The sequence below is a fragment of the Pocillopora verrucosa genome, chromosome 1 (genome assembly GCF_036669915.1).
Source record: "Pocillopora verrucosa isolate sample1 chromosome 1, ASM3666991v2, whole genome shotgun sequence".
Taxonomy (NCBI): Eukaryota; Metazoa; Cnidaria; class Anthozoa; order Scleractinia; family Pocilloporidae; genus Pocillopora; species Pocillopora verrucosa.
In genome coordinates this window covers 32,374,880-32,396,657 of record NC_089312.1, presented here as the reverse complement: position 1 = coordinate 32,396,657, position 21,778 = coordinate 32,374,880, and the positions used below count along the sequence as shown (strand labels likewise).

The 21,778-nt window shown below is 39.3% G+C and overlaps 1 protein-coding gene across 5 annotated transcripts; it reads left to right on the top strand.

Annotated features, from left to right (window-relative positions):
- The first annotated feature begins 21 nt into the window (after positions 1 to 21).
- Positions 22 to 19,178, top strand: LOC131772467 (inositol hexakisphosphate and diphosphoinositol-pentakisphosphate kinase 2). 5 transcript variants are annotated; one of them, XM_059088358.2, is made up of 24 exons: positions 22 to 136; positions 1,999 to 2,220; positions 2,762 to 3,000; positions 3,404 to 3,749; positions 4,101 to 4,262; positions 4,721 to 5,028; positions 5,436 to 5,618; positions 6,319 to 6,564; positions 7,271 to 7,415; positions 8,975 to 9,090; positions 9,611 to 9,677; positions 10,297 to 10,444; positions 10,749 to 10,813; positions 10,897 to 10,982; positions 11,135 to 11,207; positions 11,945 to 12,072; positions 12,356 to 12,470; positions 13,293 to 13,707; positions 14,283 to 14,423; positions 14,706 to 14,915; positions 15,665 to 15,820; positions 16,735 to 16,893; positions 17,694 to 17,810; positions 18,296 to 19,178. In XM_059088358.2, the coding sequence occupies exons 2-24, from the start codon at positions 2,026 to 2,028 to the stop codon at positions 18,514 to 18,516; spliced, it is 4,041 nt and encodes a 1,346-aa protein (XP_058944341.2). In that variant the 5' UTR covers positions 22 to 136; positions 1,999 to 2,025; the 3' UTR covers positions 18,517 to 19,178. The 5 variants fall into 5 exon arrangements, with proteins under 5 accessions (XP_058944341.2, XP_058944342.2, XP_058944340.2 ...); XM_059088359.2 differs by having other exon boundaries at positions 14,283 to 14,432; positions 14,739 to 14,915; XM_059088357.2 differs by having other exon boundaries at positions 14,283 to 14,432; positions 15,668 to 15,820.
- Positions 19,179 to 21,778: the final 2,600 nt, after the last annotated feature.

The window sequence follows — 21,778 nt, the reverse complement described above, 5'->3', positions numbered from 1 at the left end:
CAAAAAGAGTAACAACCACAGCATGAACAAGATATCTAACGCTGATTGACAAGGTGAAAGGGCAAACGGCGTTTGCATCCTTTCATCATGATACGTTTATTTCGATCACGTCGAACGAATTATCAGTTAGTGGAGGGTATGTACTGTTTGCAGATATTTAGCGTCCAGAGTGAGAAATGTTATTGATTGTCCTGTCGTGTTCTTTGCTCGTGTCTGAATGGTCATGTTTAGTGCATAAACGTGTTATTTAAGTATGCTAGATGCTAATTCAGAGCTCTACCAGTTTGCTCTGGAGAGCTGTTGTTTCATGAACGATATGCGCTGAAACTTTGAAAAGGTCTTAGTTCTCAAAACTTTGCTACGACGCTAGAAGAGCTAACCTCTTCCATTAGGAATCAAACAAATTTAATCTAAATTAAGTAATCGCGCGAGCATTGTGGTGCGTTCGAGTTTTGTTTACAACCGTGTTACAAAGCATGACTTTTAAAGGTAAGGCAAGAGGTCGTCTTTCTCGGTGCTTTCCTATTGAATGCACTGAAGCACGTGTATTTTATGGGCAGTGACAAGACAAAAGCTCGCTTAGACAACTATGAGACATAATGCTATGAAATCGACAACAATACATGTGACATCTTTTAGCGCTACGTAATTTACTGAAACCAGTGTCAAAACATATTCGTCGCGAAACTTGAAACAAGAGCATGAGGATATTTATTACTTTACACAAGTGAATTCTTATAATATAATTTACAAATCCACGCGGGTAGCCAAAAATAGCATATTCCGGCTTGAAGACTTGCATCACTGACTGTTATAGCGAGAGAGAGTTCTTCATACACACCCCCGACCCCACCCCCTCGCTCTGTGTTTTGGATTAGCGCGTTGCTTTGTTCAAAGCGAATTTACAACCGAATTTCTTTGGTGATTTTTTGTTTGAAGTGAGAGGAAACAGAAGATCAGGTCCCAATGAGGGGCCTTACAGCTTTAGTATCTCCAAGGTATTATGCTTTGATCTAAAATTTTAGACAGTGGCCCTCTTCTGAGCGATTCGTCACCTTTCCTGACAAGTATTAAATATGCTCGCCGCCTAACACACGATATTTTGTTGTCAATCAGCGATTGTCGTACATCAAGCGAGACAAATTTTGATTACGCAACTTCTGGCATTAAGTTAGTTCGATAACGGGCAGTGAAAAGGAAAAATCCGGATTTCTAAAACTTGAAACGAGATCATGTGGTTGGAACGACCTTTGCCTGCGAACTTCAGAAGGTTTCATGGGTATTGTAAAATCTTTTAATATGATATTCAAGGTTTGCGTAAATGCTATATACCTCTCTGTCTCGTGATTGTAGATTTGTTTAGTCGATGACATATTTTTCGCTACTGCAGGGGAATAAACTCAATAACTAGGGAAGTAAAATTATTTTCTGTAGACAAACATAGTCCACAGGATTAGCACGAGTTTGAACTATCTGTGTGTGTTTGGTTTTTGGTCAACAAATACATATTTCCGAAGCCCTGACAGAGAAATTAGGAACTTGTTTAAAATCAGATGCGCATCTGTATATCATTTGGAAAAAGGACCGCGATTGCTCTCTCAATGTTTTCGTAAGTATCAGTAAAACTGTTTGTATATGAGTTCATTAATATGCATTGTGATGTTATGAAATTAACAACGACAGAAAATTTGTCACGTTTATATTGTCACGCAATCGTCACGTCAGGTTAAACGCCACCAAAGTATTCTGGATAAGAAACCATGATAGCGATTGCGCGAAATGCTAAATAATAAATTAAAAGAATAAGAGAGATGGTAAGTTTTAAATAATTAGAGAAAAAATTTGGATTGATATTTTAGTTCTTCATTTCAGCGGTTATGGAGTTTGCGCGAGTTTTCCAACCAATCCCTTAGCTTAGTGAGGTAAAACTAATGCAGTCCTGGACTACTTTCGAGAATCAATAAAAATTGATTACGTAATTTTATTTAATTATTTCAGAGTCGTCACATAAACAAATGGAATAGAATGGTGTGGGAAGAACCGCATTTGCTAACCAGGATCATGTCCGTGGCTCAAGGTAAAGTATTTGAACGAGGGAGCATTTACGGATCTCTTTATAACAGACACGTTGAAGAAGATCAAGACAGTAATGAGGACGAGGATAACGAAGGAGATCAAATACCTAAGATCAGGATTGGCATCTGCGCCATGAATAAAAAGGTGATCCTCAGAAAAAAAAAGATTTATAATAAAACGTAAAATCTCTCTTCATTGGACGACTGAACACAAAATAATACTGAAATTATTTTCTTAATAGAAGCTGTTTAAACTGATGTTTACTGACTTCAAGTTTAGCACAATGAACATAAAAGTTGATCACTTGAACTCTGTGTAAAATTCAGTCTTTTAGTTTTCTGCTACTGGTTTTATTTAGTAAAAGCCAGTTTAACTAAGCATGTAGTGTTGGTGTGAATGGCGCATCAATATTTCTCGTTTTCCCGAACTACATTTAGTGAGTTGCCGTCACAACTTCCTGTAATGAAATGTTGTAATGCTAAATTTACAAATTTCCTCGCGTTCCAGACGTTCAGTAAATACCTGATACAAACCTCCCTCGGTTTTCGCTAGCCGTGTACTAACGCGCTTCGCTGGAAGAGGCTACAAACTCCTTAGAGGAACCTGGAAGGCAGCAAAACATTTCAAAAGATTAACAGCGTAAAATCCAAAGATTTTCATGCTGAAATTTTCTCTTTTCTTTTAGACAAGAGCCCAACCCATGCGAGAGATCTTGGGTCGAATGTCAGCATTTGATTGTATGGACATCTTTGTGTTTCCTGATGACATTATCCTGAATGTTCCAGTGGAAGAATGGCCCATCTGTGATTGTCTGATTTCATTTTATTCGAGTGGATTTCCACTCGAGAAAGCTATTGAGTATACCAAGCTGAGGAAACCTTTCAGCCTTAATGATCTGGAAATGCAGTATGCTTTAATGGACAGGTAAGTAGAACGTAAAGCCAAATAGACAATCCAGTCAAAATTCGCTCAAAAAACCCTTCTAAGAATTCCATTTTTCGTGTTTGTGGGCGTTATTGTGAGAAGTTGATCTGACAGTAGCCTTATTTCAATACCTCAAAACTCAGTGTTATTTAAAAAAACCTCCTAAAGAACCTTCCTTGAATAAAACCAAGCGCAAAACTTTTATTCTCAGAGGATTCATTTGAGAAGTCTCTCTTGACATTTCAAATTCACTTCAGTCAGCGGTTCACAAAATCTGCGAAATCACCCATAGAGTTCAGCATCTCCTCTACGTATGACTACAAGGCTACAGAGTAACGTGTTCTATATAAGAACATTTACTTTCAGAAAGATCAAACCCAAGAAACCCTTTTCTTCATTGCAGACCGACAATGTACAGCCTTCTGGAGAGTGCAGGTATCGAAACACCAAGACACGCAATATTGCTACGAGATGACGATGGAAATCCCAGCAACACGAAATTTGTCGAACTGGACGATTCAGTGCAGATTGGTGACATGATATTCCATAAGCCTTTTGTAGAGAAACCAGTCGATGCGGAAGACCATAATGTGTACATCTATTTCCCTTCGAGAATTGGTGGCGGGAGCCAGAGATTGTTCCGAAAGGTCGGGGACAGAAGCAGCGTGTACTCGCCAGAAAGCTCGGTGCGGAAAAAAGGTTCATACATCTACGAGGACTTTGTGGTCACTGATGGAGTGGACTTAAAGGTAAAAATAGTATTGGTCAGTGTTTAATCCGTGAATATTTAACAAATGAATTCCATGTTGCTTTGCGTCTGTTGAAAAAAGATATTCCAGATGACGTCAAAATGGGGTAAGAACAAAAACGTGGGCACGCTAGGCGCAGCTGAGTGTGTCACTGATGTTTTTACTACATTTTGACGTTATCTTTTAGCTATTAAATGCATCTAATTTCTGAACAGACGCACGGAAACATGAGATATATCTGTTTTATATGATAAAGAAGAAACTTTTATCAATGGTGACGTCATCTATGCTTCTGTAATCAAAAAGCGTGTATAATTCAGCTTATTGTATATAGTGCTGTCTTTGACTCAGGTGTACACAGTGGGCCCAGAGTATGCTCATGCTGAGGCACGTAAGTCTCCTTCACTCGACGGAAAAGTTGAACGAGACAGTGAAGGAAAAGAAATACGTTATCCCGTTATTCTTAACCAATATGAGAAAGAGATGGCGAACAAAGTTTGCAAGATATTTAAGGTATGATGTGATAATCCTCATTGTGATGATACTCACTGCGCGTATTTTCCTCGCCCGTATGGGACTCGGAAAAATACAACGCAGCTCGCAAAACATCCGCGCGTATTAAATATTCGCGTTACTGACCACGCGTGAGGTTAAGATGGCTAAATATTAGCCGAGTTCTTTTCGTCTCGGTCCATAAAAACGCGAAAGGGAAAAAATAAATAAAAGAATTAAGCCGATATCCAGCCATCTTGACCGAACAAGCTTGGTCAATGAAGGATTTGTTATGGAGCAAAAAGATTTCGCTCTAATAAGAATTAAGAATGACTTGTTTATTCCGACAGGCCGGAGCATGTTGCCTGCTCGGTTAGCCAATCAGAACACAGGATTCGCTTCATATTGCCCACGAAGGGCTGCTGGTTATCTAACAAGTGAAACTATGGAATAAGGTGTTTTTATTTCTTCTCACTTAGCAAACTGTTTGTGGATGTGACTTTTTGCGCACTCATGGAAAGTCATACGTTTGTGACGTAAATGGCTTCAGTTTTGTCAAGACATCAAAGAAATACTACGATGATGTTGCTCAAGTGTTGATTGACCTGATAGCACATACACTGGCCCCTCAGTTGTATAAGCCTTACAATTTCGCAGTCCCTGAGGAGATAGGGAAGGCTGAGGTTACGGAAGGCACTATGTTAGAACTCAGATGTGTGGTGAGCATCATCAGACATGGTGATCGAACTCCCAAACAAAAAATGAAGATGGAAGTACGACATCCGAGGTGAGAAAATCTTTGATCATCTTGTTCCCAGTCCACTGATGTCTTGTTTGTTAAAGTTTGCAAAATTAGAACTTTTCTACTCGTGATGAAATACAAGTCATTGCAGGTCGAATTGTCTCTATCCTCGGATATTTCCAAATTTAATTTTGTAAAATCATCACACAATAATAACGCAGTGTCCTAGTAATTCAATTAATGACCAATGCCTACCATTCAGTAGTTTTCATTGCGTTCAGAGAAACACCGTCTCAAGGGGTGTACATTACATGGGTTAAATTTTAAGATAATTTGGTTTTTATAAAATAAGTTGATAGTGTAAATTGGCCACCGTAAAGAGATTCTAAAGCTAACGTTTCGAATGTTACAAAATGTTAAATACTAGCAAGCGTTGTATCTTTTTCCGGCAGGTTTGTTGAATTGTTTAAGAGGTACGGTGGATTTGATAAGGTCGTGCCGCTGAAGTTGAAGAAACCAACTCAGTTAGAGGAAGTACTAAATATCGCCAGAGACTTGGAAGCCGACGTCAAGAAAGGAAAGCCATTGTTTGAAAACCCTAATAAAATCTATCAGCTGAAGACTGTACTTGAAATGTAAGTTAAATATTAAATTTTCTTTGTTTTAGTGCCATGAAATTAGTCCACTTAAGCATAAGATTATAAGAAAGAGGTCTCTATCGCTTGCTGGCTGTCGAGGGCAGAGCCTCAATTAGCAGTTATGCTTAGAAATTGGGAGCGAATACCGTAACTGCTGCTTATAAGCCCTGGGCTAATTTAACGTAATGGGTCTCTGGAGGGCTTATAACCCCGGGGGGGGGTTGTGTCCGAGGGGCTTATAAGCGTGTGTGTGTGGGGGGGGGGGGTTGGCTTATAAGCGGCGTTCTACGGTAATCTTACTGTTTTAGTATATAACTATTAGTCGTCCAAAACTTAATCAAGACATTTTTTTTAAATTTTATTTTATTTATAACTGTAAACTGTTAGGCTGCTCAATTTTCTCACAGGCTATCACGGAATGGATAGCGGGTGGCGTAAACTACTCGTAAGTAAACACATGTTAGCGGCTCCAAGCCTGGGAAAACTCGAGTGATGCGGCAATTAAGTTTGGTTTAAGTTTAGTTTTGAAATGCCAGATAACTTTCGACGCTCACTTGAAAAGTGCTATATCAACTATTCGCTGCTTGCTTGATTGCATTCCATTTGTTTTCAAAGTCAAACATGATGTTAATTCTGTAATTACTTGATTTATTGGTTGATTGGTAAATTGTTAAAGGCATTTACTGATTTTTCCAAGGTATAGTAATTTTTCTGGCATCAACGAAAAAATTCAATTTAAGTATCTTGGCAAGCCACGCGACAGAAAAGACAGCGAGGTACGGGAATCTAAATGCAAGAACGGCGAGAGAGAAACAAGAAAGGAAACAAAAGAAAACGAGGCCCTGGTGGACAAAGAACATTCTCTGCTCTTGATCCTTAAATGGGGCGGAGAATTGACCATGATGGGGAAAGACCAAGCAGAAGAGCTAGGTCGTGCTTTCAGGTATTGTAAGTTAAGTTAATTGAGTAATTACATTGAAGCAGGTTTTTGTTGAGTTCCGAAAAACTAAATCCAAAGTAATGACAACACTAGATCAGAGTGATGGTTGGCATCATAATTAGAAAATGTAAAATTAAACAAAATGCATGAAATGCTGGAAAACGCAAGTGTCCAAAGCAGTATTAGTTTTGGTGTTGTATCTGATATGTTGAGACGGTGGTGTGAGTCTTCTGGACCAATCACAGAGTGAAGTGAAGCAATATCAAAGCGATGAGGGATTACTTTCGATACTCAATTGAATCTTTCCCTCAAAGTAAGATGACCATGCTGGGTAGTTGCTTTGAGTTCTCTTCCTTGGCTTTTGGTGACTATGCTGGGTAGTTGCTTTGAGTTATCTTCCTTGGCTTTTGGTGACCATGCTGGGTAGTTGCTTTGAGTTCTCTTCCTTGACTTTTGGTCTTTTTGTATTGCCATTCTGCCTACAGCGCGTCGTTCAATCAAATCATCCATGCGACTGTACAATTCTAGCACGGTTTTTTGCTCTTGAAACCGCACTTTTCATTACCGTTAAATTGTCTATCGACATTCTTTTTTTCATGATTATCACACAAGAGTCCTTTCTTTTATGTCTTGTCTTTATGGTGAACAGAATGGGGAGTCTCACTTGTAAGCTTAATTCTTCTTGTTTTGTTTTTTTTTCTTTTGTTAGGAGTGTGTACCCTAGTAGCCAGGGCCAATTCTCGGAATTACCCGGTTGTGGTTTATTGAGGCTTCACAGCACTTACAGACATGACTTGAAGATCTACGCGTCTGATGAGGGACGAGTCCAAATGACGGCTGCAGCATTTGCAAAGGTAACGATTCAAAAGCTACGTTCAAAAAGTTGATTACTGTGTCGTGAATGTCAAGAATCTGTGCTGCTCAGTTTAAGAAACACAGCAAATTTAATCAGAAAATTTCATTATACTACCCTCAGTTCTTTGAAGTTATTGATTATTCCAGTGCCACCTTTCGAATGAAAATAAATAAAGCCATCCACTTTTTTGCTAAAACCTCTAATAGAAATAATGATAATAATAGTAATGATGTTAAATCTGAGAACTATAGGTAAATCGCTGGCGTAAACCGCTGACCAATATACAAAATATAGAGGACGATAAAAATGGTAAAGAGAAAATTGAGAACAATTATGAGAAAGAGTCCAAGCACTACATTTGTGTTCAGTCTTATCTAAAGCCAATTACGAAATTAAAAAGTTTGATTTGAAAAGTTCTCAGCATTTCACAGGTGCGAAGTTCTTTGGAAAGGTATTTCCATTCCTTTCCAGTGGTATATTGAAATGTGGATTGGCACACAGCAGTTTTATTTCTCGGGAGATTGAGTTCTCTACTGTCTCTCAGGGTCCTACCACCACGGAAGTTCAGATCGTAATACAAAATATACCGCACTTGGTTAGCTCACGTCGGACTGCCGTGTTGGAGGTCGAGGGTTCAAGCCCCAGACCGGGCAAACTCTCAGGGTCTTAAGATCACTGAGGAAAATGAGCTGCCTTTGCTATGACATCCGCAAACGGTTAGACTTTCTAGTCTTCTCGGATAAGTACGATAATCTGTGGGGCCAGTCTTCAGCATCTTTGTTGTACTCAGGTTAGCTGGGGACGTAAAAAACCCACGCACTTCTCTCAGAGAGCTGGGAACGTAGCTCCCGGTGTTGTGGTGTGGCCTCGTTATTGTTTATACCGGTCCTCTGTCTAAATATCGTAGATATATACAATACATACATATCCTTGCAGTTGCCCAGGCTGAGGAAGCATAAAATGCCGTCTATTGTATAAGTTTAATATTCCAGCTGTGTGCGCGTTAAGTTCACTAAGTTCATCGCTTTAATATAAAGTCTCTTCTTAAATCCCTTTTGTTCCACACCCTTCATTTGTCACAATGTAAAGACAAAATCAAAACCGGAGTTCCCCTTAAGGAAAACTGTAACTCCAAATCTTGGGATTCCACGTTCCGATGCTGTTTCACTGAGCCAGAGATACTCTAATGTGAGCCACATGGACATACACTAAGTTCATATGTGGCATTCGACAAAGCAAAGCGAACTACTCGGATTAGCAATGTCGAAGCCTTTTCTGTTGAAATAAATTAGAAAATACGGTAAATTTCGAGCTCATCGAATAAGACGAATAAAGAAAGATGTTGTCTGTTTTCCAAAAGCGTGCGACGAAATTTAAGATCTACCATCTTCTTGATGTATTTAGAACTGTTCTCCAATTATAAGTAATGCGCCAACATCATCAAACAATCAGTTCCTTTGTGACCAGCAACGAAAAAGGCGGAACCACTTTATATTGAAGGAGATTTACTGACTAAAAAACCACCAGTTTAAGGAACTGATTTTTGTTTATTTGCAGGGATTCCTTGCACTGGAAGGTGAACTTGCACCTGTGCTGGTTCATCTGGTACGAAGCGATAAAAACACAACAGAAATGCTTGACACACCCAGTGACGCTTCTCGAATACTGGGAAAGTAAGTGCAATTGCAGGAAGCTTGTTTGTATGTCTGCTATGCTAATTCATTCAGTTTGCTAAACTGAACTGCTGAAACAGGCTAATTTACATGGCCGTGAACAAGATTGAATAAGTAGTCACTGGGAAATCAAAGCAAATGAGGTTTGCAGGAAAGAGGATAGAAGCTTTGCATTTGATTTGTTGATAAAAAAAAGAGAAAACATCAAAATATGGACATAAGTTTAAACCGTAATTTGAGAACGCAGAGTTTTTGGTTGGGAGACCAGTGGACACAAACGCCTTTAGTGTCAGGAACACAATGAATAGAGGCTTGTTCAGTGGCGAGAAAACAGTCGGGCTTGTGTAGTGTCGGGAAAACAGTTAGCAAAGGTGCGTTTTAGTGGCGGGAAAACATTTAAAATACACGAGTTTAGCGGTGAGGATTAAAAGTTGCAAAATTCTATAGCTGTTTGACTGACTTACTGTCTCGCTTCAGGAATACCTTCCTTAACTGAGACAAGTTAATTTTTCTTGTTTAGAGTCAAGCACAGACTTCATGATCTACTTCACTCTGACGAGGATTTCAAAGAAGAAGATTTTGCCAAGGTGTGTTTTTTATTTTCATGACGGAGTAAATTCGTGACTTGATTTCTAGACGCATGCTGATACTTGTGTTACTTGTCTTATAGAAATTTGTTGACCCGGACCCGGTTTTTCGAAGGGTAAATAACTCTATCCATTGAATAAATCGGATAGCGCAATGATTTTTGCTAACACTTGTCTACTGGAAAGACAGCGGTTTATCTGCTGGATCGCGTTATCCGTCCTTTGAACTAGTGGGCCCAGATTTGAAACTACAGTGCTAGTATTCCTCAGTGGTCCATCATGGTATAATTTTTTCTAGCACTTCGGCACCACGGAGTGCATGGGAAAAAAGAGAAATGTCTGTTTCGTTATTGTTTACAGGCAATTCGTCATTATTTCTGTTTCATTCTTGTTAATGTTATTTTCCAAGATGTTTAAAAGGTCCTTTGAGGGGGTTTGAATAATGCTGAGTCTCAAAATTTATTGGTTCACAATTCATGAAATAATAACGACTTCACTCTGAGGAAATTGTAAGGGGACCAAAGAAACTACATGTTATACAATTTGCACATTTTTCCCACCATGATGTTCAGATGTGCACTCAAGACACGCTTCTAATTTTGAAACTTTGTTACGACAGCTTGCACCAACAAAGAATCCATCACTAATCAATGCCATGAAAGCTATCAAAAATCCCTACAAAATGTGTGAAAGACTTTACAAGTTGGTGCAGAGCCTCACTGGACAGTTAAAGGAGTTGATTAATCAGAAAGTTTATGATCCAAGAGGTATGATTGTGCCTTCTTAGCTTACAGTTTAAATTCTTAGGGCTATCGAATCATTCCTCTCTTTCCGAACAACCAAAAGCTTCGCACTTAAGGGAGCCAGAGAAGGGTACCGGTGTTGCAAGCAACCTTTCCCTCTGAGAAAGAGTGTGCTTCATGGAGTTTCGGGTTCGAAATTCCTATGAGCTCCGAATTGGCATTTTCCGAAGGATGAAACAGAGCAATTCAATCCAACTTTTGCGCAATTTAGAACGAAATGATTATTCCACGTCTTTCTCTATTGATTTCAATTTTTTTTTATTTAAAGACCCATATTTGTACCAGGGCGAAACACTCGAGCTCATGATGCACAGATGGACAAAATTAGAAAAGGTGACTTTTTTTAAATAAAATATCGACTGGATTTAAGTTTGTGTAACCTAACTTGCGCGCTGAACAATATTCCTCTCTTGCAGGATTTCAAGCTTAAAAGTGGTCAGTTTGATATAAGCCTCATACCAGACATATACGACTGTATCAAGTATGATGTACAACATAACAGGTTTGAAAATTTCGTTAGATCATTTGAACAGAACAGGTATTGGTTATAAACTAAAGTTTTTTTTAATTGCTCCGCTCCGCTGTTATAATTACGATGTCTACCGTTCCAAAAACTAAGTTTTTTTATTCTGTTTGATTGCTATGAAATTTTAGTGATCTAAACCTGGAAAATAGTTTGGAGTTATACAAGTGTGCCAAAGCCTTTGCCGATATTGTTATTCCTCAGGTGGGTTCGAATCAAACAACTTTTTAGGATAATCTTTTTTTTTTAAACGAAAATTACATTTCCTTTGCGAAATTTCAAACACCAAGGCTAGGAAGGTTTTAGAATACCTCAAAAAACCTAACCTTGCGTCTTAAGCACACATTCAGCAAAAATAAACTTCAACATTGAGTAGTAAAACAACTAAATAGATACTTATTGCACTCTCTAAGCTTCTTCACTCTTTTAGAAATGTGAAGATACAACATTTTTCATGTCAGAGACACTGATCTATATAGTTTTCCACGAAATAACTATTGAAACGGCATTTTGCGTCATAAAACTAATTGACTTATGGCAACTTGATTCATTAAGTCAGAATGTGCGGAACACAAAAACAAAACATTTAACGGTGAGGGAGCCCCCAACACCCTTGACCCATTACGCCCCAACACTGATCAACATGTAGATTCTCCACACTTTTCCCTGTACATTTCTTGTGGTATTAACAAAGAGAATTTGGTCAACAATGAAGAGCCTCTTTAGTGAGCGATCATTTCTTAGCGCAGTACCCAGACTTTTCACGGTCACAGTGATACATTAGATCTGGGTACGAGATAAATCATTTCCTCAGTACTCATGACCTTGATGTTCGATTCAGAGGTGATACTGTAAAGAGAAACTAGATGGCGGTCACTGTAAGGCGTTGATGGGTTAAACATTAACATTTCTCAATTAACAAATAGAGATTTTTTTTTCAGGAATATGGGATCACAAAAGAGGAGAAGTTGGGTGTGTCCCAAAGTGTTTGCATGAGGCTGTTGAAGAAGATCAGAGGAGATTTGCGTCATGCCGACAAGACAGACATCCATACTCGTCTTAATCCTGAGTAAGCGCTTTAAGATTTCGTCAATTTACTTTAGATGCTTGTTTGCTGAATGGCCAATCTCTACTCTGGATCTAAAAATATAATTGTAACTTTGTGGCCTTTGTACATGTTCGCGTCAGAATTGCCAATTTTACCTTCCCTCTCAAAAAACCCGCTATCAAAGTGCGTGCCAGAGTGGAGAAATAGAACCCTTTGAAAGATTCTTTGTTAAGGATTGGCGAAGCACTGTGTTAAGTTTTATTACAAACTTGTAATATGGTATTTTGTCATCTTTTTTCCATAGCTATATGCAGAGTGTTGAAGCTCCAAATCGTCACGTGCGGACAAGGTTGTACTTTACTAGTGAAAGTCACGTACACTCGTTGGTAAATGCCCTAAGATATGGAAACCTCTTTGAAGTAAGATATTTATAAAAGTGTTGGCTCTTCTTAGTGCAGCTTACTCCACATCTTAAGAACTAAGACCAAAATTCTCACGGTCACAACAACTTTTATGCAGTACCAAACGAGTCCACTCAACACAGCGGTCAAACGTCGGGCATGCACGAGGGGATGTATTCTGGCCGACCTCATGCCTATTTCAGTTCAAGGAGAACATAAGAAACAACTGCTGTCTCCCAAAATAAGTTAAAGAAAATTGAAACGTTCAAAAGTAGAAATCTGAAATATTTTCGAACACAAAGCTTATTTAAGTACACGTATCCTGTTGATTTACAATTTTGTTAGGGCTTAATCTAAAAAGTTTTGGCTTTTAGTACACCGTGACTTACTGGCATGTGTGGTTATTTGTAATTCAACTTTTGTAACTTTTCTCTGACAGCCTGAAGGCACGCCATCTAGTTACTCCACTCTGTGTTCAAGGCAACTCTAATTAAGGGCTTGATTAAGAACAAACGCTTTAGGACATGTCTCTCAAAAAGTAGGGGGGCTAAAGCCTCCCTACATGCAGCCCCTCCCTTTGCGCGGTCCCTGCAATCAGGGCTAAGATGAAATGAAAACGAGCCTATCAGCACTCCAAATAAAACAAGCTTACAGCTCGCCGTGTGGGAAACGTGTGCGGCGACATGGTCACGATTACTTTTAATTTTTAATGTGACTGTTCGAGAGTTTAAGAAGCTATTCAGAGAGCCTAATAAAACGAATCCGTTGTTTTTTTGTTGTTGTAATTTTGTGAATTAGTCAGTGTGGTTAATATTCTTCATGATGTGAAACCCACCCTAGGAAATTCCGGATAATCAGTGGCAGAGTGCTGTAGACTTCTTAGCAGAAGTTCCAGAGCTAAGCTACATGACTCAGATTGTGCTGTTGTTGTACGAAGACCCCAAGGCTGATCTGTTGTCTGAGAAGCGATTTCATGTGGAGCTGCATTTTAGCCCCGGTGCTAAGACTATAGATGATCCAGAGTTTTTAACAAGTGGTACCCCCAGGAGCTCCAGTACGACTTCTGTCCTTAGTTTTGCAACAACTGACACAGACCTGGATGACATCGAAGCATTTGAGCCTTATGATGAAAGCGTTTACACCGGAAATGATACGCCACGGTCTGAGATTGGACTTGATGATTACACTGATGATAGCACGAGCGAAGGTACCAATCCTTCTTTAGTTGGCAGTGGAGATTTCCAGCGCAGCTTTGGTGAGTCAATCGATAATCAGCTTGTCACTTCCTCGTCCTAGCTTGAAAAATTGTGTCGAGTTCCGTTTGAAAGAGTCCGCAGCTTGGTGATTAACACGCTGTACGCCGGCCTTAGGACCCGGTCTTTCAAGGTCCTGGTGAATTTACAGGCCCGAAACCAAACTTTGAATACAGCTCTAAGAATGTAAGAAGGTCTTATCTTCAAATACACTCGAGTCGGTTTCATTCTCTTGGTTTTTACTTTTTTTCGTTAAAATTGAAAAACTATGATTGACTTGATCTTGAACTGATGTGAACACTGGAAACAAAACGAACCGATCGAGAAACGGTCTCTAGCTGGCTCACTAAGTTGTATTCCTAGGAAAGACACTATATTCTCGCAAGGCATCCTCATACATAGCATACCTAGCTTTTTAAAATAAGTTTGCTTTTCCGAGTCATTTAAATGCAGCGCAGTCGACTCCTGTCATCATTTTTGAGTTAATCATTCAATCTGGAGAGTGGCTATCGAGTAATTTATACCTGACATGTCAACAGGTTTTATCCTTTAATATTTTTTTTCGCATTCTTTCTAGAACGTTTATCAGACAAATCCAAATTCGTTGCTGGAAAGCGCGTCAGTTTTGAACTACCACGCGAAGGAGAAGTTCACTTGAATTATTGTCTAAACCGGGCTGATGAATCATGGACTCTCTTGAGCCTGCCGAGAAGAAGAGGTAACACTGGTGAGAAAATTTCTTATTATCAAAAACCGCTATAAAAATTACCTATGAGTGGTTAGAATTAAAACATTAAAGTAAAATGCTATTAAAGACTTTTCTAAGCTACAATGGAATGACGCCATTTTCTGGGATAAAGTAAAATTAATATTCAATTTCCTTCGTTTTTAAAGCATAAACGTTGTATAATTCTAGGAATTATATAATTTGCGGTCTTCCTTCAATAATTAAAAAAAAAGGAATTGACTTACTGTGTCCCCTCCTCCCTCCCTCCACCAGGTTTAAGTATTGTTGAAACTGAAATTTCTTCAGAAAAAGTCTCAAGAGTAACACCTGCAATGGAGGACCCTTTACCCATGAGGCCAAGTGCTCCGATGAAACTAACCCACTCTCAAGACGTCCTTGATGAACAACCAAAGGAAGAGGAAGGCGCTACTAGCGGTAGTGGTACTGGAGAAGAAAGTAGTGGAAGACCTCAAACATTTTCTGGTAAGGCCATCTAGCCTGTCTTCCGAAATCTTGTGTATTCATTGTCATTTCTAAATTGGTAAGAGGTGATTAGAAAATGCTCCAAGGCTTGGTGGTTGGCGCGGGGAATTTCGAACTGTGGGGTTCTGGTTCGAGCCTTGGCTGGGTCATTGCGTGTCTTTCTCCACCCAGAGGTAAAATGAAATGGGTACCGCCAAAGTGTCAGGGAAATCTGACAAATTGCAGAGGGATGACCTGCAATAGACTGACATTCCATCCAAAAAGAGTAGCTACAGACAAACATAACCTGTGGCAGTTATGTGTGTCAGTCTCATAGGCGGACTTATCTTCAGTAGTAATCCACCCGATACAGCAATCTTTAATTGGGTGTCAAAAATAATCTGGGACTCTGTGTTTTTTCTTTACTTCGCTCTTTGATTGGTCCAGAAAACTCGCGCCTCTCTCTCAACCGATCAGATGCCAACCAAATCCAATCACAACTTGGTTCCCCGCGTTTTCCCGCTCCTTAGTCAGTTTGGTCGGTTTTTCTTTGAGTTATTATTGTCTCTAAAAGGTTTTTTTTTCTCCTGATGGTTGTTATGATTACTTTGGTTTTGGTTTTACAACGCTTTTTTTACGAAAAGTTCTCTATATTGCAAACTGATACCTATCTACTGGTTACTCAGTTCCTTGTTATGAGGAAATAGTACAGCAGAATACAAGTTTTACATGTAAAGGTAATGTTTATTTTGCGGATGTCTTATCTCAAGAAGACATGTCTGTCGTCGTTCCTCGCCAACGAGCGACTAGCTTTGAACTAGTACCCAGGGAAGGAAACAACAATCATGTCGAAGATCAACTACAAAAGTTTGATGAGTCCTATATACCTTCCATTGAAAGACCCTTAGCAAGAAGATACAGTTTTGGTAAGCAAAAACAAAAACTACCTCATAATGATAAAAGCAAGTCATAAAAATTACTTTAGGTTCTCTGTAACGATAAAATCGTAGTGGATGCTTCCACGTCTAATGCTGCATAGCCATTGTCAGCAGTCCTAGTTCTTTTTTCTCATTTATGCAAATAAACCATGCAGACACCAAATTGCACTAAGCGTGCATACTCGAGTTACTCTCTCTCTCTCTCTGACGAATGTATAAAGTTCGAAATGTCAGCCTCATAAACTCTATACGGTTGCCAATTCACATTATCAGCTCAGTTGATAAATCAAGATTATCTCGTGATACACTCCCCCCCCCCCTTCCATCAACGCACCACCAGAGTTTCTTTAAATTTATTATGTCTTTCTCTATATATTTCTTTATATGTAACAAATTGCTTTCCTGTTTTGACGGCCTCGTAAAAAGACATCTATCAAGGTTTATGCATTTCGTCTAAATCTACACCTTTAACTACTACCAATGTCGTCGACTGGGTCGCTTTGGACGTATTGAAGGAATATTGTCTCGCAATTTCATTTGTCTGAATGGACGGGAACAACTCGTTTTATTTCTTTACAGAACATTCCGCGGAGTATGATTCTAAATCCCAATCTCTCGCAGCTAAAGAAGTTGTAGGGAACCATCGCGTTCGTAATGACAGGCAGATACCGTTGTGATATCCTGAATTTGTAAAATAAATATTTTTATTGTATAGATGAGAGAGATATTTTTCGTGCCACTCGACCATAAAATTCATATCTTCTCGCCACAGTGTAATATCCTCTATTAATATGAATGTTTCAAATAATATCTGCCGTTACAGAGAAAGATATGAGGATATTATGTTGTCAGTCTGTTCAATTGGATTAAATACGGATTTCACACGGTTTTTCGGTTTGCAGGCGTTTTAAAACCTCCGCCAGACGTATTGAACCCAGGCAAGCGAAAGATCAGCTTCGATCTGGTGCGTGACGATGGTAAAGGTTATTTTTATGGTCCCTCAGACCCAGCTGATGAGTCTTCTACTCCATCAAGAACATCAACGAGTAAACAAAGTTCAGGTCAAGAGAAGTTTTTTTACGTGTTCATGAATTTTTATTTAAATTTTATCACTAGACTTCAAGCAGATCCTTTTTGGGCGATTTCTGTCTCGGGTCAAAAGCATTATGTAGATAACAGCGCGCCGAGCGGAACTCTGAGCGTGAGGCACACCAAAAGAACTACGTTACTTTTCGTGTGCCTCATTCCCAAAAGTCTGCACGGCTCGCTAACACAAATTTTCTTTTTCGTTATTTGTTTTTTTATTGACTCGCGCGACGGACTATGCCGTTAAGAAGGGACTGCTCGTAGAGCGAGAACGCTGCTTTGTAGTCTCTATTTACTTTCCCTTTTCAAGTTTAAGGTTCGGCTCATACCACTTCGTTTAAGGCCCTTTTGTTATACAGTGGTTCCGGAATAAACCAATTATTTCGATGAGCTGTTTGATAATTATATTCAGGGTTTTCCGCTTTCTTTCTCTTCCAGATGACATATGAAGATTTTCAGCCTCTTTTAACCTTAACACCCTGACATCAGAATTCATATTCTCTACATTTCCTTTGTTACTGACAAGGAGAATTTGTTTAAAAATCAAAGCTTCTTTGGCTGTTGATCATGCCTTTTTTGTAAATGGTCTTAGTTATTATTATTAAGCAATGTTACTGTGAGTAGAAATTACATTCTGGATATTCTTAGGATCTGAAGGGTCAATCATCGGAAATTAAGAGCTTTTTCAAAGAAAACAGAATAAAATAGACAACAAATCCTTCAAACCTCGATTTATATTTTAATGTTTGTGAAATTACTAACATCATTTCTGCAGGAACGGCAAGTTCTGCTATTTTTGCATTACAAAGTCTCACCTATGCTATACAGAGTGCTTTGGTTGTAAGGCCCCATCCCTGTACGAACCGCACTTCAAAGAGCCACAAGCCACCTAGTAAGTGCTTTTTTCGTTTCCATTTTGTAATAGTTTTTACGCATCATCAAGTGTTTTTTTTTCTTTTAATTCGCCCCCTATAGGTCTTATTTGCACTAGACTTTACTCAAATCTTTGTTACCCTATTCCTTTGGTCTAAGTGCTTTGGGAAGCTCTCTACGATTTCTCAGTCCGCATACGAGCGAGCTTTGAGGTTGAAGTTAGCTCTCCTAACGAGGATGTGTGTAGTACATCACAGAAAATAGATGTCACCCGTTTAGTCATTGCGCTTCTCAAACATTAAAACCGAAAACTTTAAAGTACCATTACATTAAATTTTTCTGTGACATTTGGGTAATCATGAGAAAAAGAATAGTCAGACCTACCACCACTCCCTATCTTTAGGTTAGGTACAAAGGATCGAATACTGACACTATTCAACGTATTGTTAATATTTTTTGCAGTTTTTTTTCATGCTGACATGTTAAATCTGAATTATCTTTCAGTTGCATTGTGTTATGAAGAAATGACCAAAGTGGAATCATTGAACCCACTTCGCACACTACACAGTGCTGTTCCACTCAAAGAGATGGACCGTTTCTTTGACACCTTAATTGGGAAGAAACTTGTGTTTCCTACTCTTGCTTCACGCTCAAGGACTATCTCCAAGGAGAGTAACTTCTCAGAATTGTCCAAAGAAGCAAACGAAAACTTGGATTCTTCATAGCACTGATTTATCATTAAGAGAGATCTGCAACCACGGTTGACAGGAGCACCATTGAAAAGAGGGAAATTAAATTTATGCTGTCTGTCTTTCCTGTGACCGTTTATGCAATGTTAAAAATATGAATTTGTTTTGCAAATAACATATTTTTCAAGTGGATTTACCACAAGGATTAGAACAAATCATGAGAAAATTAGCCATTTGTGTGTGCAGCGAACGTAGTCTTTCTGGTGGTCAATTCTTATCATCAACTCCATTGATAAAAGCAAACTATCTTGTGATAGCCTCCACCGAAGTTTGGAAACTTACTTTATTCTCAAAGTATGTGAAACCTCGTTACCAGGATCACTCTTCTTCCCGGCCCGCCGAAGAAGAGAGAGTTTAGCAACTAGTTTGGTTGGGGTTAGTCAATTTTCCCTATCCACAGGCTCTTCTCAGTTTGTGACTCGCTTGTGACAGTACTGCTGATCACACTTGCGCGTTCGCAATTCTTTTTTCTTGGAAACTTCTTATTTTAAGGGGTGAAGATTTAATATATAAATAGTGATTTATTCTACATGTTGTGAAAATTAATTAACTTACATAGATGTATACAAGAGACTTAATAAATTGTAATTAATTGTAAAATTATAAGATAAAAATTAATATGTAAAAATGACAACTTTTTTCTTTTCAGTGGTTCCTATGTCACTAAATGTAGTCGTGTGTTTCTCGCCTGCGATTTAATCTATTTTTTTGTTTGTCAAGGGGCCGGTACAACTTATTTCTCATGTGGCGCAAAATTTTGCACAAAAATTTCTTCGACCTTCTAATTCAGAGGGGAACGCTTAGTTACAAAAGATGGTAATTTATATAAATATGGTGTATTTTGCTCTTCGCATACCTTCATTATCTGTTGAGGCTGGGGAGGGGTGGCCCGAAACGGGTGGCTTTGAAGGAAGCTAAAGACCCTTTAAAGGGAACCTCCAGTCTTAAATCAAATATTTCTCAAAAGGCTCTCAAATGTATCAAACACAAGATATTTGGTTCTCAAAATTATTCCTCTAACCTTGCTAATTTTTTTTCGGCCTTTAAAATCGGCCTCCACGGCAAGTCAGAACTTCCCGCTTCCGTCGTCTTGTTAGGTGCGCAAGGTACTCTGGGTTAATTACGTGTACTGGTTGCGGTGCCTCTGTTATTACATATCTAGTCATTCTCCTGTAAACGAAACTATCCGTGCTTCCAGTAGGTACGATTCATGGATGCAATGGTCCTCGTAATGTTCCGAACACAGACGCGAATCGTTTAGAAGAGATGTTCTTTCAATTGCATGGAATCCATGCACGTCGTTAACTGCAAACTGTTGTCTTTTGGGAAGCTTGGGATCCTGCTTGGTTTTGGCCTGACTACTTCCCTCGAGAGCTACGCAATGATGTAATGAGGCATTTTGCTGAGGAAAACCCTAGGAAAACTCCAAATACGAAAGAACGGAGCAACCATTACAACCCAATATGCCTTGCGCACCTAACAAGATGGCGGACTCGGAAAGTTTGACTAGTGACTAAATACAGGAATGGCTCCGATCTGTGATTGGATGATAAAAATAGAAAAAGGTAAAATGTTATATCTTATATATTAAAGTTCACACGGCAACCAGGTGGACAATCAGATATAGTTTGATGCTACTCTGGTTTGCAGATTTAATGAATATAACTGAAGAAGTTACAATTCATAGACCCAACGTTTCGACACTCCTGTCTAGTGCCTTCATCAGGGGTGATCTAAACGCTGCAACAAGAGGTCCTTTTATATGATCACTAATTAGCGACCTTTTTTCTGACGAGGTGTAAATAGGCGTCAGGAAGCAAACCGCCATCGTCACGATTTAAAGGGGCGTGGTCGGAGTTAATATGCCAAGCCTCCAAACAAAGGCGCTGGTGGTAACGCCGATTAGTGGTGATAATTTTAGAATTATCCCACCCAATTGTATGGCTGGTCAGGCATGTACGCTCCGATAAAGCTGAATTTTCCTTTTTGCAAAGAAAAACCGCTTTTTGGTGCTCTTTTAACCGTGTACCAAACTGACGTTTGGTCTGTCCGATGTATTCGTTGTCACAGTCATTGCAAGGAATAGAATAAATGGCGTCGGTTCGTTGTTCTTTCGTGACAGGATCCTTAGGTTTGGCGAAAATATGTCCCAAGGTCTGAAAAGGTTTTTGAGCAACTTTAACGTTGTGGCTATTCAAAATTCTCTTGATGGGTTCCGTAACACCCTGTATGTAAGGAATAACGGCAAAACCAGTCGCTGGTTCCCTTTCATCAAGAGCGTTACTATTTGCAACTGGTTTTTGGCAGTTACGGAGAAAAGTTTTTGTATAGCCATTTGCCTTTAGGACATTGGAAACATATTTCCTCTCCTCAGCCTTCGAATCGAGTGAAGATGGTAGGCAGTCAGCCCTCCTAAGTAAATTTTTGGCTACAGACTTTTTATGGCAAATAGGGTGGTGAGAATCGAAAGCGAGGTATTTGTCGGTGTGGGTAGGTTTACGGTAGACACTTGTCTCTAAATTACCCTGAACCCCTCTGGACACATTTAAATCAAGAGAGGGCAAACGTCTATCCTTTTCGCGCTCAAGGGTGAATTGGATCGACGGCTCTACTAAATTCAAATGCGACAAGAGGCGCTCCGCTTCATTTCCGGATACTGCAGAAATAACATCACCGACGTATCGTTTCCAGAAAAAGGGTTTAACCGGTAAAGTGGCTAAGGCCCTATGTTCCACGTCTTCCATTACCATGTTAGCAATGACAGCAGAAACGGGCGAACCCATCGCTGTACCAAAAACTTGTTGATAGTAGGTGCCGTTATATGTAAATTGCGTGGTTTTGAGACAAAAAGACAGCAGATGAATAATATCCTCCACAGGCAAAGAAGTTCTTTGTCCCAGGGAAGCATCTTCTCTGAGTCTTTCCTCCGCAACCTTAACGGCAAGATCAACTGGGATTTTGGTGAAGAGCGAAACAACGTCGAAAGATACTAATTCTTCACAAGCGTTAAGAGTTTTATCTCTTATGAAATCCGAAAATTCGCAGGAATTTTTGACAGTGTAATCAGTATTCCCAAGTATCAAGTTATATCTTAACTCCTTGCTCGTGAGTATTGTTAACAGCGTGTCTCGAAGCGGAACAATGAAATATCAATGTGAAAACACCGATGTGTCAAACAAGAAATGGCTACTTCCATAACGAAGAGAAGGCAGAGTCTATCTTTTTCAGCAAAGTCGTT

What these genes read in the sequence shown, in the direction of transcription:
- LOC131772467 (XM_059088354.2), top strand. Translation starts at nt 2,026, where the DNA reads ATGGTGTGGGAAGAACCGCATTTGCTAACCAGGATCATGTCCGTGGCT. An exon ending in CTGATGGAGTGGACTTAAAG is followed by an intron (nt 3,750 to 4,100) that starts GTAAAAATAGTA and finishes TCTTTGACTCAG; the next exon opens with GTGTACACAGTGGGCCCAGA. An exon ending in AAGTTTGCAAGATATTTAAG is followed by an intron (nt 4,263 to 4,720) that starts GTATGATGTGAT and finishes CTTCTCACTTAG; the next exon opens with CAAACTGTTTGTGGATGTGA.